At 38.7% G+C, this 18,187-nt stretch overlaps 3 protein-coding genes across 3 annotated transcripts; all 3 read left to right on the forward strand.

The window, feature by feature from the left end:
• The first annotated feature begins 7,848 nt into the window (after window positions 1-7,848).
• Window positions 7,849-12,914, forward strand: LOC127635665 (lysosomal membrane ascorbate-dependent ferrireductase CYB561A3). Its single transcript, XM_052115856.1, has 6 exons — window positions 7,849-7,988; window positions 8,128-8,324; window positions 9,792-10,000; window positions 10,236-10,390; window positions 10,679-10,847; window positions 11,068-12,914. The coding sequence occupies exons 2-6, from the start codon at window positions 8,138-8,140 to the stop codon at window positions 11,089-11,091; spliced, it is 744 nt and encodes a 247-aa protein (XP_051971816.1). The 5' UTR covers window positions 7,849-7,988; window positions 8,128-8,137; the 3' UTR covers window positions 11,092-12,914.
• Window positions 12,045-12,356, forward strand: LOC127637378 (histone H4). The gene has a single exon (XM_052118406.1). It carries the CDS (start codon window positions 12,045-12,047, stop codon window positions 12,354-12,356), a length of 312 nt encoding a protein of 103 aa, XP_051974366.1.
• A 3,885-nt stretch (window positions 12,915-16,799) lies between the features above and the next one.
• On the forward strand, window positions 16,800-18,147 carry LOC127635676 (histone H1-like). The gene has a single exon (XM_052115866.1). The coding sequence runs from the start codon at window positions 16,848-16,850 to the stop codon at window positions 17,454-17,456; it is 609 nt and encodes a 202-aa protein (XP_051971826.1). The 5' UTR covers window positions 16,800-16,847; the 3' UTR covers window positions 17,457-18,147.
• Window positions 18,148-18,187: the final 40 nt, after the last annotated feature.

An 18,187-nucleotide genomic window follows, 5' to 3' on the forward strand; every position in this document is an offset into this window, starting at 1 on the left:
CAGTTTTTGTTGCAGTACACAAGTGGACAACCACATGAGTTGGTAAAAAGCTGCATTCACATGGAACCCTCAGCAGGTTATGCTAAAGCGAAAGAAATGCTGAAGGAGTTTTTTGGTGATGATTACAAGATAGCAGAAGCTTACATAAAGGAGGCTTTGGATTGGCAGACAATTAGGCCAGAAGATGGCGTTGCACTGCAGTCTTTCGCACTGTTTCTTACAGGCTGCTGCAACACAATGACTGATATAAGCTACATGGAAGACTTGGACAACACAGCTAACATAAAGGCACTGGCTAACAAGCTGCCATACAAACTCAAAGAAGCTTGGAGAAAATCTGCATGCGACCTACAAGAAAAAACAAGGAAAAGGGTGAAGTTCAAGGATTTTGTCGAATTTGTCAACAAGCAAGTCAGATATATACTAAACCCACTCTATGGAAACATACAAGAAACCACCACCAGGCCAAAACAACCAGTACAACAGAAACCAAACCTAAAATACGCAGAGACATTCAGACCAAAGAAAGTATTCACAGCAGCCATTGTCTCCTCCCAGACTGAAAACAAATTCAAGACTGAAAATGACAAACAACCAACGCCAAAAACACAGACTGTCTCCGTGGATACAAACAGCAAGCCCTGTGTTTATTGCAAGGGAGAGCAACACAGTCTCGCAGTCTGCAGAAAACTCCAGTGCAAGCCGCACAAAGAAAAAATTGACTTCCTGCGAAGCAAAGGTTTGTGTTTTGCATGCTTGAAACATGGTCACATGAGCAGCAGCTGTAAAGAGAAAGCTCAATGTCAAGAATGCTCTCGACTGCATCCCACATTGCTGCACATGAACACTAAAGGCTTGCAAGAAGAAACAACAAGCGAGCGTTGTGGACAGCAATCTGTTTCAAGTGCTCTTGTACATATGAAGGAAACTTTTGCTGTCATCGGGGCCGGTAAGGAAAACTGTGTTCTTTCGATCATTCCAGTGTGTGTCAAGGCACAAAAGGGAACCAAAGCAGTGACAACGTATGCATTTTTAGATCCAGGTAGCTCAGCTACTTTTGCTACGGAGTCATTAATAAACCAACTGAGTATGAACGGACGCAATACAAGCATCTTGTTGCAAACAATGGGGAATTCATCTATTGTTAACGCTTGCATTGTGAATGGACTGGAAATCAGTAGCTTGGATGGCAACCACTTTATTGAACTTTCAGAGGTGTTTTCACAGAAAATCATACCTGTAACCAAAGACAATATTCCCCGTCAGGGGATGTTGACAGTTGGCCTCATTTAAAGGAGGTGAAACTCCCCACTATCCAAGCAGAGGTTGGATTACTCATAGGAGCAAATGTTCCCAAGGCGATGGAGCCACTGCAGGTGGTTAACAGCGTGGATGACGGCCCATACGCCGTGAGAACGATATTAGGATGGACTGTAAATGGGCCGCTCAGAGGTGAAAGCGATATGAGGGAGACAAACACATTGACAGGAGTCACCACCAATCGTATTTCAGTAGCCAAGCTAGAAGAGCTCTGGCAACTGCAGTGCAAGCAGGACTTTCCTGATGCTGGACAAAATGAAGACATTGAAATGTCCAAAGATGATCACCAGTTTATTGACATGGTGTCTCGGTCCTCAAAACTTGTGGATGGTCATTACAGTGTTTGCCTGCCGGTGAAGAACAAGTCATTGTATATGCCAAACAACAGATCAGTCGCAGAGCAACGTGCGTTGAACCTACGGAAAAGATTCTCCAGAGATGTCAAGTTTCATGCAGAATACGTTGCATTTATGGATGACATTCTCAAGAAAGGCTATGCAGTGAAGCTGGATATCGTTGAACGTCAGCCAAATGAGGGACGAACATGGTATTTGCCTCATCACGGAGTTAGACATCCAGTTAAGCAAAAACTGCGTGTCGTTTTTGATTGTGGAGCGAGTTTTCAAGGAACATCGCTCAACCAACAGCTCCTGCAGGGACCGGACCTAACAAGCTCGCTGGTAGGGATCCTCTTAAGGTTCAGCCAAGAGACCGTGGCGGTCATGGCTGACGTGGAGGCTATGTTCCACCAGATCAGAGTCAGCAATGAAGACACTAATCTCTTCAGGTTTCTTTGGTGGCCTGATGGGAACTACGAGCAGGCACTTGTCGAACACAAGATGTTGGTCCACATCTTCGGCGCAACATCTTCGCCAAGTGTTGCAACTTTTGCACTTCAAAAATGTGCTACAGATTTTGAGCATAAATTTGGTCAAGAAGCTGCCAAAACAGTGAAGAAAGATTTTTATGTAGACGATTGTCTTAAGTCAGTTACAGATGAAGACACAGTAATCACTCTTTGCACTGACTTGAGGAATATGTTGGCAGAAGGTGGATTTCGACTAACGAAATGGTCGAGTAACAGTCGAAGGTTGCTCAACTCCATTCCTGAAGAGGAAAAGGCCCAGGGTTTTCAGGATTTGGACTTGGATGAGGATAACTTGCCAATGGAGAGAGCATTGGGAATCCATTGGTGTGCCGAAACGGATCAGTTCAAGTTCAGAATCAACCTCAAAGTTCGACCACACACTAGGAGAGGCCTACTTTCCCTTTTCTGTTCCATTTTTGATCCGTTGGGTTTTCTTGCTCCAGTGATACTGCCTGCCAAAAGAATCTTGCAAGACTTATGCCGGCAGAAGTATAGCTGGGATGAAGAACTGCCTGATAATGTCATTAAGAGCTGGAAAAAGTGGATGTCTGGATTGCAACAGCTTGAGACCTTTGGAGTTGACAGATGTGTTAAGTCAAAGCAGTTTGGTGCGCCATTCATTGCACAGTTAAATCATTTTGCTGATGCTAGTGAAAACGCATACGGAACAACCAGCTACCTACTGCTACGCACTGCAAGCGGTGAAGCTCAATCCACTCTGAAAGCCAGCTTTCGTTCTTGAACAACGAAAGCTGGCTTTCTGGACCAAGTTTTCTGCTCTGTGCACAAGACCAGTGGCCCAAAAATCCAGATCCTGGAATGCTGGACATTGATGACTCGGAGGTTAAAAAGGTAGTTCAAGCGCATGTTATTCAGACGCAAGAGCCCAAAAATGCTACGGAACAGTTGATGAACTACTACTCATCCTGGACAAAACTAAAACGCGCAGTGGCGTGGTTTCTGAAGTTTAAAGATTTGCTTAAGGAACTGACAGCAAAAAGAAAGGAACTTAACTCACATGGAGAAAACCGAATTAATCAATTCAAGAAAGTTTTCAAAGGAACACACCTAACCTGTGAAGGTTTGACTGAAGCAGAGAGAGAAATTGTGAAATACTGTCAAAAACAATGTTTCAAAGAAGACTTGACTATGCTAAAGGCACATCAAAGGGTAAAGAAAAGTAGTTCGCTTTACAAGCTGAACCCTGTACTTCAAAACGGAGTCATCAGAGTTGGTGGAAGGATGAGCCGCGCAGCAATGCCAGAGGATTCCAAGCAGCAAGTCATCTTGTCAAAAGATTCACACATCACAATGCTTGTGCTAAAACACATTCACGATGTAACAGCTCATGCCGGGAGAAATCATATGTTGGCACAACTGCGTCAAAGATTCTGGGTCCCCGGAGCAAACGGCGCTATTAGAAAGTTATTGTCCAGGTGCATCAGCTGTAAGAAACTACACGGAACTGCTGGTAAGCAACTCATGGCTGATCTACCAAGATGCAGGGTCCTGCCTGACAGTCCTCCATTCACAAGAGTCGGCGTTGACTACTTTGGTCCCTTTCTGGTGAAAAGAGGAAGAGCGCAAGTAAAGAGATATGGTGTCATCTTTAGAAGTCGCATCTTCACTTGACACTGATGCATGTCTTAATGCAATTAGAAGATTTCTTGCAAGAAGAGGACAAGTCAAAGAGATGTATTCTGATAATGGAACCAACTTTAGGTCGGCTGACAGTGAGTTGAAAAGATCAATAAAAGAATGGAACACCAGCAAGATAGCAAAGAATTTGCAAGAGAAGGGAGTCCAGTGGCACTTTAATCCGCCAGCAGGTTCTCACCATGGAGGAAGCTGGGAACGGCTGATTCGTTCGGTTAGGAAAATTCTGAACGTCACAGTGAAGGAACAACTTTTGGATGAAGAAGGTCTCCATACCTTGCTGTGTGAAGCTGAGGCCATCATAAACAGCAGGCCAATCACCCAGGCATCTTCAGATCTTAATGATTTAGAGGCCTTAATGCCCAACCACCTGTTGTTACTCAAGGTCAAGCCTGAGTTACCCCCAGGAGTGTTTAGCAAGGATGACCAGTATGCTAACCGCAGATGGAGGCAAGTTCAGTACCTCGCGGATGTCTTCTGGAAACGCTGGTGTAAAGAATATCTTATGCAGCTCCAAGAACGTCAACGATGGTTCACACCTGGAAGAAACTTCAGTGTTGGTGATGTAGTGCTGATTGTGGATGATACATCGCCCAGAAATTCATGGCCGCTTGGAATAATTGTGGAGATTTTTCCTGACAAGAAAGGTTTTGTTCGTCAGGTGAAAGTCAAGACTAAGAGCAACGAGCTTTGTCGCCCGATAACAAAGCTTTGTCTTCTTCAAGGATCTGAGGACAATGTATAAGCTGTTCCAAAGGAAAGACCCTATTTCGGATAGGGCAAAGACCAAGAATATTTCTTTAGATAGTTTATTAGTTAGCATATAGGCTCCTTTAATTTAAGTTTTGAGTAATTGTTTCAAGGACATTGATAACAATTAGGGGCCGGTAATGTAGGAGCCTAAATGCAGTTAATTGATAAATAATTTAATTTATGCGTTATACAGTAATTTGCATGATTCATTTTATGCAGTTAATATTTACAGTAATGCAAGGAGTTAATTGTGTTATTATCTAAAATGTGTGTGGATAATTTAGAGTGTATTTATATTACTTTGGTTGTATTTTTGGGAATACTCTCGCGAGAGTTAGTGAGGAGAGTTATTGAAGTTATCTGTGTGAACAGTCAGGCAAGCAGAGAGTGGAGCCACACAGTTTTTTGACCTTTACATTACCTTTACCTTTCTCTACTTTTGTGTTGTTAATAATCATTTTTATTTTTCGTAATATTACTGTGCTGCTATTTTTGTGAATAACCAAGTAAACTGATATATATTTTTTACGAGTTGTCCTGTGGATTTATTGAAGTGGATGTGGACGAAGGGAGTGGATAAAGCATCAAGCTAAGGCTTCATTCAGTGGAAACCTACAATGATCAAATTCCCGATTAGCTAGACTGGATTATAGAACTAGTAGATACAAGTTTTTTTTTGGGCTTACTCTGAGTTTATGTAGGTGTCGGTGTTGTGCTGGGAGCCAGCCATTTGCTGGATTCCATCTCTAAGATAATGTTACCTAGTGTTGCAGTTTGTTGTCACTGTTGAATAGCAGTAGCACTGCGGCAAGGCTCTTGGGAGCACGCATAAACGTCACATCTCATACGCGCAGGATGCCAGGATGTTGCCGTACATAGAAAGGTGATCATCTGGAAAGAGGGGAACGGAACCAGGGATGTATGAATACACAGGCCACGACGACTCGGTGAACTCTGTATGCTGGGGTCCATATGACTTGGGTTTGATTCTGGCCTGTGGCAGCTCAGATGGTGCGATTTCAGTGTTGACCTGTTCTGGTGATGGACACTGGGACATTAAGAAGATCAACAATGCACATACTATTGGCTGTAATGCAGTGACTTTGCATTGAGTAAAAGATCGATATTGCGATTGTTCAAATGAAGATCACGATTAACTGGAAAATCTATATTTTTACCCATCCCTTACACCAAACATTTGGTTAGGTTCAACATAGCAAAATACAATTATTTTCATGTGCCCCCTGTGACCTACTTACAGATACGCATACCCCCAATTTGGAATCACTGGTTTAGAGTCTCCAAAATGACAACACAGTATCCCTGTTCTGACTGCCCTCTACTGCTTCAGAGCCAAGTTTTTCGGCCCCATGGAGGCATGAGAGTAATGATGCATGCTGTGGCAGTTAATAGCAGCACACTGCTTCTGTTTGTAAGGTTAAATACTGCCTCATAAATGCACTAATGAGGTGTGAGATGCACTCAGTATAGTAAAAGTACTACAACTCTGCATTTGATTCTGCTGAAAAGCATTTTGTTATACATATACTTGCATACTTGCAAACTCATTTTGAAGGTCCAGAAAAAAATTCATAAAACAGGTCAAATGTGTAATTTTCAGACTAGAATGTGGTAAACTGCATGTGGTTATAATGCTACCCTCACTTCTTCCTCTCTCATATTTAATGTTGTTTTCAAATTAACTCTACTGTGCACTTTTTGTGCTTCCCGAGCTGTGGTGTGTGAAATCCACTATTTGTGACATAGTATTTATAGTATTTATTAGTTGTCTTACTTTCGTTAGCTGATGTAATGGCTTTGGGCAAAAGAGCTTTCGTGTGTCAGGGAAAGACATTGTGGAACACATTACAATATAAGCTTTGAACATTAGTTAATGCATTATGTATGAACTTAAAATACATTTTTACTGCATTTATTATTCTTTGTTAATGCTAAAATATTATTGGTAATTGTTATTTGTGTATTGCAGTTCATATTGCATTGTCATGTTAATGTATTCAACTTTAATGCAAAAACAAATAGTTTATGTAGAAATTACCATTTACCAAGATTATAAAATGCTGTAGAGGGTCATGCTAATTGTTAGTTTATGTTAACAATTGCGGATGACAAATGTTTACACATACAACCTTAAGAATGCTCTAAGCCATGCCCTTTCTCCCTCGTTGCACGCTAAATTTAGTTTCGTCGTATTAAACGAAATCAGACTTTCACTACACTTCCCATGCACCCTTGCGATTTTAACGAGAAACGCTGTATAGGGGAAAAGCGCCTAAGTGAGAGTAACCAAAAAATCTTAACTAGCTAAGCTAATACTATACTAGTCGTTTTTACTTTGTATACGATTGATTCCTTGTGTCATGTCTGATAAGATCATGTTCTCTCATATCAGCTATAAGGCAGAAATGTTTTACACGCATACGTTTAGTGTAAAACCAAATTTGTTTTCAGGTTTCCCATAAAAACAACAACAACAACCTTGCTAGAGACAAACAATGATATTTTAAAGTATTGAAGCACTCCGTCGTAAACCAGTGGTTCTCAATTTTTGTGGGTCACGCCCCCCTTTGAAACAAGAAAACTTTGGCCCACTTTGGTTCAAGCTCCGACCGAAAGTATCAGCAATTTTAAGTCATCCATAACACTCGTGCCTTAGATCTCAATACTTCTGAAGTCATAGTGTGTTGTATGAGGAAAATTGTGCCAGTTCGTATGTGTATTTTCACTATTATATATATATATATAATTATTTTTTTTATTATTTATTTATGTGTGAAAGTGAACGAGAACCACTGCTATAAACAAGTGCCTCAATTTTACCCTTAAACCGGAATGATTTCAGTTCCTGGTTTTGTTAATAACACTAAAAACTTTTTTGTTTGTATTATTGCAGCATTGACACAGTTGGAACAGTTCCCTATTTGCACATTCATTCTTGGGCATATGACTGAGTTTACTATTAATTGTCACGATAACAGAAGTTCCTTTCACGCTTTATCACAGCTAGTTTCGTGACTTTTTCTTAAACATTATTTCTGCTATCATTTGTTTGCCAAATGGGCAGTGAGCAGATGAAAGTGAGAATCATGATGGGGAATCATGGAAAGAGGAACTGAGATCATCAGAAACTCTTGTGTCACGAGGTTCATTGATATTTGTGCTCACACAACAGCCAAAGGTACTGTACATCAGATGTGCTGCATTGGAGGAATCAGCCTTTGATGGGTTTGGTTTACGCATTGTTCAACACCTTTATGATGTTTAGTTAGAATTTGGATTAAGACTGATTATATAGATACTTTAAAAAACAAACACAAGCAGTCACTGTATTGTATTCTTATTTTACTTTTGAGACATCAACTGTTGCAAGGTAAGGTGAAAGTATGCAAACATTTTAATGTTATATTCAGTGCTATTGTGCTTGATGACAGTTGATTAACCCAGAGTATATTTGTTAACTAATCTCAAGATTTTCATTTGCACTCTCTATCTGCAAATTTGATCTGCAGCATTGACAGGATGAGAGGAATTGTTGCATTTTACATAACCTATCTGATGTGCGTGATGTTGGGGATTGCTTGTGTGGTATTGGTAGCTCATTGGAATTATAGCTATCGAGGTGGATTTGCGTGGGATGGCTCAGCCAAGCACTTCAACTGGCACCCTGTATTTATGGTCACTGGCATGGTGGTTCTTTATGGGAATGGTATGTTTGATCAGATTATTTTTGACAGGTTATATTTAGTGCTACTGTAATGATGTTATCAATTTTATATATGTATGTACATGTACACATGACATTACATCAATAGCAACTAATAGTTTCATCTGAAATAGTATAAAGTTGTGTGCATTTCAGCCACGTGTTTTATTGATGTATTTGGTATGTACTGTATGTTAAATTGTATATGATCAGTGTTGGGTGTGATATGATTCCAAAGTTATTAGTTACTGTAATCAAATTTATTTTTGCCAAAAAGTAGTGTAACACATTACAACTTAAATTCTTATAATAATATTACTGTTACTGACTTTCAAGAAAAGTGAATTTCTTTTAAGTACATTACTTGGGTTAAACATTTTTAAATTAATATTACGTAGAGTAAATTTCAAACATCAATTATGTTCATACTTATGTTTTTGTGAAAACTGAAGGGACAACGAAAAAGGAGGAAATACAGAAAATATTTTGAATTCTTTAAGCTGGAAATCAAAACTTTTCTGTGATAATTGTTTTAGAAAGGAACTCAAAAGTGAAGTAATTTGTAAGTTGTAGCAGAGTTATTAGTTATTAACCCAACACTGCTATGTGATAATATTGGGAAATTATTAGATTAAAGTGATAGTTCACCCAAAAAATGAAAATGCTCTCATTATTTACTCACCCTCATGATATCACAGGTGTGTGTGACTTTCTTCACTAGAACACATTTTTTTGAAAAACAACCTGAGCTCAGTAGGTCTTTAAATTGCAAGTGGATGGTGATTCGACTTTTGAAGCTCACAGATGGTCACCATAAATTACATCGATATGACTCCAGTGGTTAAATTAATGTCTCCTAAAGCAATATGATCACTTTTGGTGTGAAATATTTAAGTACTTGTTAACTATAATCCAATGCTTCCGATAAGCTTCACCAGAGGGTGGAGTCCAAGTGATCTCTCGTGTGACGTATTTGCGTTGTAATGATATGGACACCACGATGATATGTAATGACACTATGCCACCACGAGGACCTAGTACATTGGGAATTGTGCATGCCAAATTGGGGAGATAAGGGGAGAAAATTAAAAAATTAAAAAGTACTTACATATTGATCTTTTTCGCACCAAAAGTCATCGTGTCACTTTAGAAGACATTAATTTAACAGCTGAACTTGTATGGAAGATGTTTATACTGACTATCTGTGATTTTTGAAGCTTCAAATGTCAAATAACCATCCACTTGCATTTCAAGGACCTACTGAGCTAAGATATGTTTCTGTTTTCCTTCTAATGTGTCCTGATGAAGAAAGACATACATTAGAGTAAATGATGAGAGAATTTTTATTTTTGGGTTAACTATCCCTTTAAGGTTATATGAAAAAAATATTTGACATTTTTTGTCAATTGAGCACTTGTCTGACAATTGTCATCAATTTTCTTTTTTTTTTCTTTTTCCTCTGCTGCACAGCGGCCGTAGTGTATCGTATTCCCCTGACGTGGGGTCAGAATAAGCTACCATGGAAGCTGTTACATGCTGGACTTCTGCTTCTGTCCTTCATTCTATCTGTTATCGGGCTTTGTGCAGTGTTTGACTACCACAACGCAAACCACACTCCCAACCTCTATTCTCTTCACAGCTGGGTGGGGATTTGTACCACTGCAATTTTCACAGCACAGGTGTGTATCATGTTAACAAGTTTTCACTTGCAGTGTAGTAATATGTTCTAATCTGTTGCTACGAACAAGAAGTTAAATAGTGAGAAGTGGCTGTAATTTAAACAAATTATATACAAAGAATGCAGTCCAACATATTTTATGTTTCGTTAAAGTATGTATAAGGTGTTTAACTGTTAAGTGTAAGAATCTTCCCTTTTATTTGTATTAACAAGCTATATCTTGATTGTTTTTTCAGTGGGTAATGGGTTTTACTGCATTCCTTTTACCCTGCACCCCAATGGCAGCACGGTCTCTTGTAAAGCCAACTCATGTTTGGATGGGAGGAATTATCTTGGTGTTAAGCATTGTGTCCTGCATCTCAGGGATAAACGAGAAGCTCTTTTTTGCACTGTAAGTGACTGCACTCTTAATATGTGTTAGCCATTGCAAATGAATACATGTTTCAGCCTAAGTATAGTGATATAGGCTATTAATGGAAAAGAGACCTTAGTGTATCATTCATTACTATTTAAAAGCAGCAAATAAATGTTTAATTAGGCATATGTATGCTGTTATCTGTATTGTTAGATTTGCAATAGTACCTTGTTAGTATGTAGAAAAGAGAGTGATATGTAAAACTGATATATGATGACATGTAACACTGTGGCAAATGTTTTGCTCTATTGGTTCATTCTTTAGAAAAGAAAATGCCAATGAGACACTGCCTTATTCCAAGTTACCACCAGAGGCAATATTGGCAAATTCTTTAGGAATCATCATTGTGGTGTTCGGATTGGTTGTTTTGAAAATCTTATCCAATCAGATATGGCAACGTCCTGAGCCAGGCTATGATGAGGGAGTTTACAGGGTGAGATACAAAGGATTTCATTCAGTCTTTGTTCTTTGGATTTTTTCTTTTTAATATTGTGACAAAAACAATACTAGTTAATTCACTTTGGTTAAGTGAGGCCCATCCACAAACCTCTGTATATTCATGAATCAATAACTGAGAAATGATGGATTTAAAAGAAAGGTGTGATGACTTCTGATAAAATATATTTAATAATCCTCCTTGTTTTTATTTTAAGCCCCTGGCATATGATGGAAGGTGATGCCTGGAATTCGAAAACTGTATTTTTGTGTATTTGGACTAATCTGCACTCTTCAGTAGCCCCTGGACCATTTGTCTTATTGCTTTGTACTGTTGGGACAGCATTTACATTTTTTGCTTTATGTATTATTTCTTACATTTTGTCATGCTGCTGTTTTTGTTTGAAATGTTGTGGGAAATAAGGCAAATTATCATAAACTGGTGTTTGCTAGAAGTTTGTGCTAATATTACTTGAAAAGTTATACAATATGATTTAAGAATTTTGTGAAACATTGTTTTGCGTTTGTGTTTATAGCTAGTAGCATAATAGTAAATGTATCTTTATACAAGTCAACGTCTAAGAGTGAAGGAAAATAAGATTAATCTTTGTTCGTTAAACCGGTTCAAACCAGTTGGGAAGGGCGTTTGGCTCGGGACAAGTAACATAAACGTCAACATCAGCAAGCGACCAATAGAAACCGAGGCAGTGTTGCGCCAATCAAAACATCGGGAAAGGCGTGGGGAATTTGCATACAATCGCTGCCTAAACGAGTTGATAAAATTTGCTTTGCTTGGAATTCATTTTTTTGCGCTAAAACATGTCATGCCAGGACTGGTGCGTGCTGAATAAGGTTCTGTGTGGTGCAACTTAAATAAAATGATAAAATTGTCCTGGATAGTTATGTCTATCCTTCGACCTCTTTATCTATCTATCCAAGAAACCGTAGATGAATGTTATATATATATATAACAAAACAACGCCATTTGGGTTGAAGAAGGAACCGGTGAAACAAAAATGCGTGTTAAAATCCTTTTTCGCCTCCTCTTTTTGTATTCTTACATCACTGAGCCCCTCCCCTGCAGTGGGTGTGTGGCAAATGGTTTCAACAAGGTCCGCTATTAATATATATATACACATCTCGCTGTATGTTACAGTCACGTTACTTGTGTTCTTTCATAGAAAACTTAGCTATCATGTCTGGGCGAGGGAAAGGCGGAAAGGGTCTTGGAAAAGGTGGAGCCAAGCGTCACCGGAAAGTCTTGAGAGATAATATTCAAGGAATCACAAAACCAGCTATTCGCCGTCTAGCGCGTCGTGGTGGTGTGAAACGCATTTCTGGTCTCATTTACGAGGAAACACGTGGTGTACTGAAAGTATTCCTCGAGAATGTCATTCGTGACGCTGTTACCTACACCGAACATGCCAAGCGCAAGACGGTGACCGCTATGGACGTAGTCTACGCACTGAAGCGTCAAGGTCGTACGTTGTATGGTTTTGGCGGTTAAATTTCACCAGGACAGCTGATTAAAAAAAAAGGCTCTTTTAAGAGCCACCCAAACATTCTGTCAAAAGAGTAATGTATCAACGGTCATGTGTATAAAAAAATATATTTGCATATATATCCCATGTTAATATGCAGAGCTAGCTATGAATATTTGATTTAATTCAATAAACGTACATTCCACCACTTTGCACATATTACAACTTGCACATACGTCATTCTGTTATTTGTATATTGTTTTATATTGTCTAACTGTAATCTTAAGCGTGCACTTGTTTCTCTTATTACCAAAAATAAATAAAAATCCATGCGTACGTGAGAACACTTGGCAATAAAGCTCATTCTGAATAAATCATGCTTAGATTAATTTACCGAAATGTGTAAATACCGTGGCTTTGGCGCTTTCAAAATTTGGGCCGTTTGTTTGAGCCAGGGGTAGAGCCAAAGTGCATTTCAAGTCAAGTCATTCCTCTCGGCGGCCATCTATTTTCAATGGATACAACCACTAATCTATATATATATTGAAATCTTGACCAAACATTTAGGAGATTTTAGTCTTTCCCCATTGTAGTAGATCGGAGCCGTTCTTTAATGTCTGGCGCTTTCAATATAGATCAGTGGTTACAACAGACATGAAAGAACGGCTCCGATCTACTACAATGGGGAAAGACCAAAATCTCCTAAATGTTTGGTCAAGATTTCAATCAATCAGCAGTGAAATATGGCAAAAATTGTATAAACGATGGTATAAAAAAAATCATAAGTTGTATATATTGTTTTGTATCTAAGATACGCAAAAAAAAAAAAAAACGTTTTTTTTCCGGACCAGCAAGGAAAAGTTCTTGAGTAGGCGCGTTCTGGAGTTGATTGACAGGCGATGTCTGTATCTAAAAGGGGATTGGTTCTTTTACTTGTAAGGCGGGACTTCCGTTTCTACATCCGCCATTTTGAGGATTACATTTCCTTTTTTTTTTTTTTTAAGTCATCTTTATTGCCAAAAAAAAAAAAAAAAAAAGGATACAAATCACAAGTGACTTATCAAAATATACATAACAATATACAAATATAATATGTAAACAAAATACAATAGAGTTTTGCCAGGGGAAGCATATAGGTCATTATAACGAAAAGGAGGACCATATGTTGACAGTTTTAACCTCCTTTTTGTGGTTGGAGCCAGAAATCAAATTAATATAATGTACAACTTCATGGAGAAAAAGTACAAAATTAGGTTTGAGGATTCCATTTCCTACTATTCATTTTATTACAAGTGATGACATGAGTGGATCTTCTCGTCTAAAGCAAAAAGATCCCATACTCGACTCTGGAAAAATAAAAGTTTTATTGCTGACGTGCTGCAGAGCTACTCCAACACCTTTAATAGTCCTGCTACATCGGAAATAAAATTATTTTGCTTAATATAAAATGTATGAATCTGCCATGAATTTTGTTTGTCTTATATAACTTCTGAGTGTTTTTCAAGCCTGTTTGTGATGATTCAGGTCTCTGGTCTACTAATGTAAATACTTTGATATATTTAAATACTTAATGCTAATACTAAATACTAATCTAAATATAATAATAGCTTTACAACAATAAGTATGTAACAAGCAAACGTAAAGCAGAACACAGGTTATTTAACCATTGCTAAAGACTATTATATCTCACAGCTAATTGGTCAGTGCTTTCTGCATGTCATTTCAAATATGTACTTTGATGCTTCTGGACAGCCACAACCCATTGCCTGGAGTTGATGGGTGGTGTGGTCGAAAATCAGTTTTGATAATAATGTTTTTTTTTTTTCCCCTGTTTGATGACTTTGTTCTGTTTGATGACTCTGGTGTCACAGATTTTGCATACAATCAATCCACATTCACATTAATCTGTTTTCAGTTTCCGAACGTCATTGTTTTTCAAATCATGTGGTAATGGAGAGCATTATCGAAAGTCAAATAGATAATTTTTTTAAACTAAAATTTATTACGGCTAGGGTTTACTTTTTTGCGTCAATCGCTCAAGTCCCAGGAATACTTTAAGAAGATCATCCCTATGCCCTATTCACTTTGAAGACTTTAACATCCACTGTGAGAGCTTTGGAGGGCAAAAAGTTATGGGCCTCAAAATAAGGGTAATTTGGAACTCACTTTAAGTCATTTTTATTGGAAATTCTATTTGAAGTGATCTTACAGCATAACTAGACAGGTCAGAAGATTATACTTTGAAAACCAACACGGTTGACTGGGTACTAGCCGATCTGGAACCCACAAAAAAAGTACTGTAGGGCCTACTGCCTTCCACATGTCCAGAAAAAACTGTCCCACACAGTCTGTGCAGATGATGATATCTGTGTCGAGGCACATGCATACTTCGTTTTGCATGTTCTGGATCGGCTTGTTGCCTTTGTGAATATACTCAACCCATTCTCATGAAAAGTCATTTATAATTTAGGAGTTGGCTATTTCGTATGGTCTCGCACCATGTTGTTCGCAAAACTTGTACGACTTCACGTGCAAATTCCCAGATGTCTAATGATGAATTAAGTTTGAGTTCCACGAACAAGGCCTTAATGACATAGGCCTACTTATTAATAATATTATGCCCTTATCAAACCCCTTATCTAAACTTAACCAATCAGCAGAGTGTGTAAACATGATACTGTTGAAGCTGTTGTGTGTGACTGAAGAATGAGGGTATCTGGTATTAGATGGAAACGATGTCCAGCGACGTCACTGGCTGTACCAAGACATACGAATTCAAACGAGTGCAGTCGCAATAGGCTATCATACGAATTAGGCAAATTTAGAAAAGTATTAATCCTGACAATTTCGCCATGAGAGTGTGTTGTATACTCTTCTGACCGTGAGCGAATACGAACGCGTTTGTTCTTTGGCCTTCATTTGTGCGATCCAATCCGGAACGCGGAAAACCAAAGAATATTGCCTTGAGTGTGAACGTGGCCTTAGGCCTACATTAAACAATTTAAAAGCATATTCAATATGTGCGTAGTTTTAAGTAGCTTTGAGTTCATGTTTGTATATATGAAAACAAACTGTGAACACGAAGCAATAAGCTGTTATCATGAATTGGTAGCATTTTTTACACAAACAAACAATTATTGATTGATCTGGTTATACGTTATATGCATTCATATAGAACATATCAGGAAATTGAAGCTTCCAGAACACTAGCCTACAACAATTATTATCGATTCAGCTCATTTTCAAAAATGTAATCTAATATGATCTATTAAAGAACAAGAACAAGAATTGGTTCGTGTTCAACTAGAAGAGCTGAAATGGTATTGATATGGAATGATTGGCCGATTCTTGCGCCTTTTTACGCTACTGTTAAAACTTTCGATGAATCAATAACATTTCACAAACTGCATTAACTGTCAGATGTGGCTAATGTTCTAGCCTAGAGCGGCCCAAATCCTCAATAAATGTTGTAAACAACGTAGCCTACAAACATTTTGTCTTTCGGTCCGTGATCAAACTTATATTTGTTTGTATTTTTACTAAGCTACTTGAGGCGACGAACATTACAAACTACGAAGTGCAGCAACAGTTCCCAACTGAACAATGGCGGAACGTAGGCTATTTGAAATCCTCGCCTTGAATATTCGTATAAAAAGTAGCCCAGTCCCCATTGTACAGACTGAACAGAACACGTACAACAGCATAGCGTTTATAACTGTAAATATTTTAAATTTGTCCATGTATTAACACAACATTTGTACTAAAAATAGCTTCCGTCATCTGTTCAGGCTACACAGTCTAAAACTCGCACTTCACACAATGGAAACTCCCGTTTAATTACCAAAGGGCAACGTATTCAAATATGTTTAATATTGAGAAAACTCGCTTTTATATATGAGACTCGACTCAAGTACAGGATATAAAGATAAGATTATTAATGTTAGTTGTAGAAAGAATCTCGGTGCGATTAAGCGAGGTTGAAATGGCGACTGTGCTGTGTTACCTTCACTGAAGAAAAACACTTCAAATTGTTTTTCTGTGAGCTATCGTAATCTAAAACCAGCACAAATGTGCGCATTAGGGTCTTATCCATGTAAAGTTTTCATCATTTCTGTTGTGAATTTCGAACTTTAATATATTATCTACAATAGAACAGAGGAAGTGCGATATTTCCCGCGGAGTCTCGCACCAAATTTGTACGCGTTTTTATTATTGTACAATAAACGGATTTATGTTTTGCACAAAACATTAACTACACGTGAAGAGAAGGGAATCAGCTATCGATACGTGGGTTCAATGTGGCAATCCATCACTGTTTATCGTGGAAAATCTTGTGTTTTTTAAGAACAGAAAACACATCTACGGACGACTCTGTCCTGTTGAGAGCGGCAGGCGAGACGGTTGAGTCTATATGGTTCTCATCTCCCGTTTAAATCCCGCCCTTAGCTGTTGGATGTAAACATTGCTTGTTTGACAGCTCTGTACTACGAGACAACAGCTCCAAGTTGACTGAAACTATGGCAGAAACGGCTCCTGCACCCGCGGCTGCTCCGGCCAAATCCCCGAAGAAGAAGGCGGCAGCAAAGAAGACGAAAAAGCCTGGACCAAGTGTGTCAGACCTTATCGTGAAGGCAGTTGCAGCTTCTAACGAGCGTAAAGGAGTTTCCCTGGCTGCACTGAAAAAGGCTTTGACAGGTGGTGGATATGACGTTGAGAAAAACAACTCTCGCGTCAAAATTGCCTTGAAATCTCTCGTGAAAAAGGGGGCGCTTGTTCAAACTAAAGGCACTGGAGCGTCCGGCTCTTTCAAGGTGAGCAAGAAACCAGAAGCCAAAAAACCTACGAAGAAAGTTGTGGCGAAACCTAAGAAGCCCGCCGTGAAGAAAGCAGCGGCCAAGGTGGCGAAGCCGAAGAAGGCAGCAGTGAAGAAACCTGCGGCGAAGAAGGCTCCCAAGAAAGTGAAGAAACCGGCTGCGACCAAGAAAGCCGTCAAAAGCCCGAAGAAGGTGAAGAAACCGGCTGTGAAGAAAGTTGCAAAGAGTCCCAAGAAGGTGAAAGCAGCGAAGCCTAAAGCCGCGAAACCCAAGGCTGCCAAGGCGAAGAAGGCTGCTGCCAAGAAGAAGTAGACTGACAGACTCCACTCCATAAACACAAAGGCTCTTGTAAGAGCCACCCCATCTTCACAAAAGTGCAAATATTTCCAGTGCATGAATGAAGGCTAACGCCTTTTTTGATAGACTGAGAGAATGCTTCCTAAGTAAGATGTGAGACCGTGTTTTGAGATGTCTTGTTTGAGTCGTATTTCTATAATCACCAGCAGCACATTGCTGTGAAATACTTTTGTCAAGAAAGGCTTTTATAAACATGTCAGTCTACCTCTGTAACGGACTCACAAAGCCGATTACTTTGTGAAGATTTCAATCCTCCAGAGATTAGACAGAAGCGTCCGCTGGTTGGAAAGTGTATACTTTAACATACAAGCTCAGTTTGTCTTAGTATATCTTGGGCGTGGATGTGTGCACGTATGACTTGTGAATGAGGATGTTTTTTTTTTTTTTTATTACTTAATAGATTTATGTAATGTTATATTTTGTATTAGCGTATATGCTCTGCGACCTTCCTGTAAATACAGCAATACCTAACGAACATTTCTATAATTTATTAAATGTTGTTGATGTTTGGAATGTGTAATATACATTCCTTTTTTGTGAATTTTTCTTTCTGTCCCTATTCATAAACATCTATTTTGTCCAAAAACGGTTTTGGTATAAAAAACAAACAAATAATAAAATAAAAAACAATACAGTATCAAAATGATATGAGTACTTCTCTTCAACAATTTGTAATTTTTTTTTAA

This window comes from Xyrauchen texanus, chromosome 4 (genome assembly GCF_025860055.1).
Source record: "Xyrauchen texanus isolate HMW12.3.18 chromosome 4, RBS_HiC_50CHRs, whole genome shotgun sequence".
NCBI lineage: Eukaryota > Metazoa > Chordata > Actinopteri > Cypriniformes > Catostomidae > Xyrauchen > Xyrauchen texanus.

Excerpts from the sequence above, each read along its gene's own strand:
- LOC127637378 (XM_052118406.1), top strand. The coding sequence starts at position 12,045 with ATGTCTGGGCGAGGGAAAGGCGGAAAGGGTCTTGGAAAAGGTGGAGCC.
- LOC127635676 (XM_052115866.1), top strand. The coding sequence starts at position 16,848 with ATGGCAGAAACGGCTCCTGCACCCGCGGCTGCTCCGGCCAAATCCCCG.
- LOC127635665 (XM_052115856.1), top strand. The coding sequence starts at position 8,138 with ATGAGAGGAATTGTTGCATTTTACATAACCTATCTGATGTGCGTGATG. Across the intron at positions 8,325-9,791 it reads GGTGGTTCTTTATGGGAATG|CGGCCGTAGTGTATCGTATT; the intron begins GTATGTTTGATC and ends TCTGCTGCACAG. Across the intron at positions 10,391-10,678 it reads GAGAAGCTCTTTTTTGCACT|AAAAGAAAATGCCAATGAGA; the intron begins GTAAGTGACTGC and ends TTCATTCTTTAG.